We start from the raw sequence: 3,833 nt of genomic DNA, 5'->3' as shown, positions 1-3,833 counted from the left end.
AGGCGTACACAACACTGTATTCGCAACGTCAAACCAAGTTTTTGAACCACATAAATGTGCACCTCAAGTTTTATCACTAAATTGACCATTTATTCTAAATTATAACACCAGTGGTGTAATTGACACTAATTTTTTTATTTTCATTTGGCACTAAGAACAAAATTTGTTTCATCCGTTGCTCCAGCCTCCAGGGATGGTGCCGATCCAGCCTCCAGGGTGGTGTCGATCTGAGTTAACCACATGGTCATGTTACTGAGGTAAATTATCGGGGGCTTTTCACGGGTACATGGTCATGTTACTGAGGTAAATTATCGGGGGCTTTTCACGGGTACACTGGCAGATGGATATATTTTTTTGGCAAAAAGGGTGTCAAAAAAATGAATCCCCGTCACCTTATATCTGAAAAGTTTCAAAACAAAATGACTTTTTAAGCCATATACAGTACGTGGAAAAAGGTAAGAGCATGGATGATGCATACATTACATATATGGAAAAGATAGCCGTGGATGATGCATTCAGTACACGAATGAATCGTACTATCAACGACCACACAAACACCATACCACCTCAAGCATCCGGCTTCCAGCACTGAGAGAGAAGTGAGAACCACAGCATCTTACAGTGGTTGTCAGTAAAACACTTTCAGTAGGAATGCAAGTTGACAATTTTTCGGACTAGCAAACTACTCCTGATTGTAAAACTGCATCTTCTAACACCCTGCTGGAAAGGGGAACCGACGCTTCCGTTATTGTGTTTCGATTTTTACCGCTAACTATATGCCTTCACTCATGATGAGGCTGAATCAATCAGACATACATTTTTTGCAAATGAATGGTGTGATACCGGCCTTGTGTTTAGAACCTGTGCGATGCCGAGGGAAGAGAATGATAGCTGCTTTGATTGGCCAGTCACCCTGAACCTGAAACCCATAAGCCAAAATGGTGAGAAGAGAACTGAAAACTGAAGAGAAAACAAGATAAGTTACATGCAGTTCTCCTGCACCGTGCACGGTTCGAAAGAAAAAACAAGAGAGTCAGGATGTCAGCAGACCGTACAACATGCTGCTTTTCATAAGATAAAAGGAAAATCGGTCTTGTAACTAAATAAGCCCGCCTAAATTTTGAGAATGTATGTGTCGACCCTGGTAGGCGACTCATGGCAGCAGGTTCATATCATCCAAAGATTAAGTTCTATAACTGTCCATCGTCTCACAGGGTCGAGGTTTTTATAGCATATAGTACCACTAGACCTGTGATCCATTTAACGAGGAGATTATAGTTTAGCCCCTGCATTACCACAGTTCCTGAATTCTACTATACAGTCTTGCAATGGAACTAAATATTACTCCCTCCGTTCCAAAATAGATGACCCAACTTTGTACTAAAGTAGTACAAAGTTGGGTCATCTATTTTGGAACGAAGGAAGTACAAGCTTGCGTTATATGTTAACAATCAAGCCGTGCTGCCTACAAGTTAAGAAAATCCGATCCTAGTATCGTGTCTGCACTTATGTCAGTAAGCAGATACTCAAAATACCACCAATGTTGGGTTCTTCTAGCAGAGGGGCTGACGCTACTTCTTATACCAAGATTTTAGTTCTCACATGTAGTTTTTCTCTTTGTGTTTGCCAAGAAAACAATCCAAATGGAGTCATACATAGCAGCACACCGCGGACAGCATTTAGCCTCAGCCAAATGGTAGAACAATGCTGTAGAATGAGATGGTAGGTTTTATAGGAAGTAAAGGCTTCAGAAGTTCAGCCGTTCCACAGAAATGTACAGTATTTCAGTATCAGTCAAGCTCATAAAGTGTCCTAACCATCACAGTAAAGCTGCTTTGGTACATCTGAAGGAAAAATTAAAGTGAATTCGGAGATCCTCCGTTCCTAGTAGCTACTAGTACCATATTAGTGCAAGGATAACCTCATGCTGCAATTTCCCATTCTATCAGTGATGTTTTTCCAGGACCAGATAGAAAAGGAACTCCAGCCATAGCATGATTGCGGCAATTGACTGACAGCGATAGAGTGTAAGATGAAGCCCGAAATGCACTTCTGCATATCCATACTTCACACCATACACTACTTAGGATGTTCTTGCAGCACTGAATATAATCAGTGCGGCTGCAATCTTACTGGTAAGTTGGATGTAAGTTGGGACTAACCATTTTCGCCTTTCTTGGCAAGCGTGTCCGCTTGAGACGAGCTGCCGCCATTCCTGCTGCCTACGCACTCCTTGAGCCGCTTGGCGAAGAGCCTGGCGATCTGCAGCTGCGTCTTGGCCATGATCTCCGTCCTCCTCAGCTCCATCTCGCCCTTCTTCACCTCGGCCTCGGCCCTCATCCGCTCCGTGTCCCGGTACACCTCCAGCCTGGCCCGCTCGATCTTCACGAACGAGCTCGCCAGCAGCTCGATGCTCCTCGCGACGTCCAGCTCCGGGCTCTTCCTCTTTCTCGGCGTGTCCACCTCCTCGGCGCCGTCGTCGTTCACCCCCACCTCCACCTCCTTGCTCCGCGGAGAGCTCACATTTGCGGCGTCGCTGTCAGCCGCCCTGCCGCTCTCCTTGTGCGTGGCCAGATCGACGGTCTTCTCGGCCTTCACCGTCGCGGAGCCGTTGGCGTCTGTGCTCAGTAGCTCGGAGAGCGCCCCGGGCGGCCCTGCTGTGTCCGGCGGCTGCTGGAGGGCGGTGTCTGCTTCGGCGTCGACCTCTGGCTCTGCTTTCAGGGGGGCTCGCGGCTGGACGATGCCATCGTAGCTCGGCTCCGGTTGCGCCTGCGGCTGGCCAGAGCAGCCGGCGGCCGGGCCCTTGAGCAGCCCGTCCATGCGGCCGAAGAAGCGCCAGGACGGGCCACCGGAGGCGCTGGCCACCCCAGCTGATCCGGCCCGCGTTGCGGCGGCGGACTCGGCCCGGTAGCGCTTCTTCATGGACTCGACCTTGTTCTTGCACTGGTTGGGGGTCTTGGCGGTGCCCCCGGCAGCGGCGCCGGGCTTGGAGGCCGCGTGGTCGGAGGAGGAGCAGTGGGCGGAGACGTCGTGGGCGATGTCGACCCAGTCGCTCCACTTGAGCTTGGCCCGGTTGCGGAGCAGCCACTTGGCCTCGTAGGCCTCGAGCAGGCGCGAGATGCCGCTCTCGCTCCACTCGTCGCGCTTCGGCTGCTGCTGCTGCGGCGTCGGCGCGGGCGGCGCCACCCCGTCGGGGAGGCTGTCCATCGAGGCCGCAGCAGAGCAGGGAAGGACGGAACCACAAAGCTGGAACAGAGCTTATGCAGAGGCAGGGGGCAGTTGGACCGAGACCGTCTGACTCTGTCGGCGAGAAGATCCCCCTCCGGCGCGGGGATCTGCCCCTTAAGCTCAAAACCGGTTCACCAGAGCTTTAATTCCACTCGATTCTCGAAGCCGGAAGCCTACCGCGTGAGCGATCAGGGGAAGATGGTGTGTCCCTGAAGCTGGGATCGGAAAAGATGGCGCCTTTTCCTCCCCTTTTCCCAGGGGTAGCGAAAGAGGGAATTTCGGGAGGAGCTAACTTCCCAGATGGAGCAGAAAGGGCAGGCCGGCGGTTATGATGCGGCAGCGGGTGCCGTGTCTTTGCCGGACGAACAGCTGCGTTCAAAGCAGGCGCTGTGTCCCTCGTGGGCGATCAGAGGGGGAAGAGAAGCAAGAAAGAGCTTGGAGCGGTCAAAAGACAGTGGGGGAGAGGGCGCGGCGTCGTGGAGAAGAGTCAAGGCCTAGGCCGCGGCGGCAGCGGCGGCAGGGCGAGGGAATTTGGTTGGAGCTCGGAAAGAAAAGGGAGGGTGGCGGCCGGGGCCGGGAGGTGGGGCGGGGAAGGATCCCGCTCC

The 3,833-nt window shown here is 52.3% G+C and overlaps 1 protein-coding gene across 1 annotated transcript; it reads right to left on the bottom strand.

Moving 5' to 3' along the window:
- Nucleotides 1-450: 450 nt before the first annotated feature.
- Nucleotides 451-3,827, bottom strand: LOC119302900 (trihelix transcription factor ASIL2-like). The gene is made up of 2 exons (XM_037579950.1): nt 2,163-3,827; nt 451-919 (listed from the first exon to the last, which is right to left on the bottom strand). Exons 1-2 carry the CDS (start codon nt 3,205-3,207, stop codon nt 909-911), a joined length of 1,056 nt encoding a protein of 351 aa, XP_037435847.1. The 5' UTR covers nt 3,208-3,827; the 3' UTR covers nt 451-908.
- Nucleotides 3,828-3,833: the final 6 nt, after the last annotated feature.

Source organism: Triticum dicoccoides, chromosome 5A (genome assembly GCF_002162155.2).
Source record: "Triticum dicoccoides isolate Atlit2015 ecotype Zavitan chromosome 5A, WEW_v2.0, whole genome shotgun sequence".
In the NCBI taxonomy this organism is placed as follows: domain Eukaryota; kingdom Viridiplantae; phylum Streptophyta; class Magnoliopsida; order Poales; family Poaceae; genus Triticum; species Triticum dicoccoides.
The sequence above is the reverse complement of the archived record's forward strand: the minus strand, read 5'-3'. Positions and strand labels throughout refer to the sequence as shown.

Excerpts from the sequence above, each read along its gene's own strand:
- LOC119302900 (XM_037579950.1), bottom strand. The coding sequence starts at position 3,207 with ATGGACAGCCTCCCCGACGGGGTGGCGCCGCCCGCGCCGACGCCGCAG.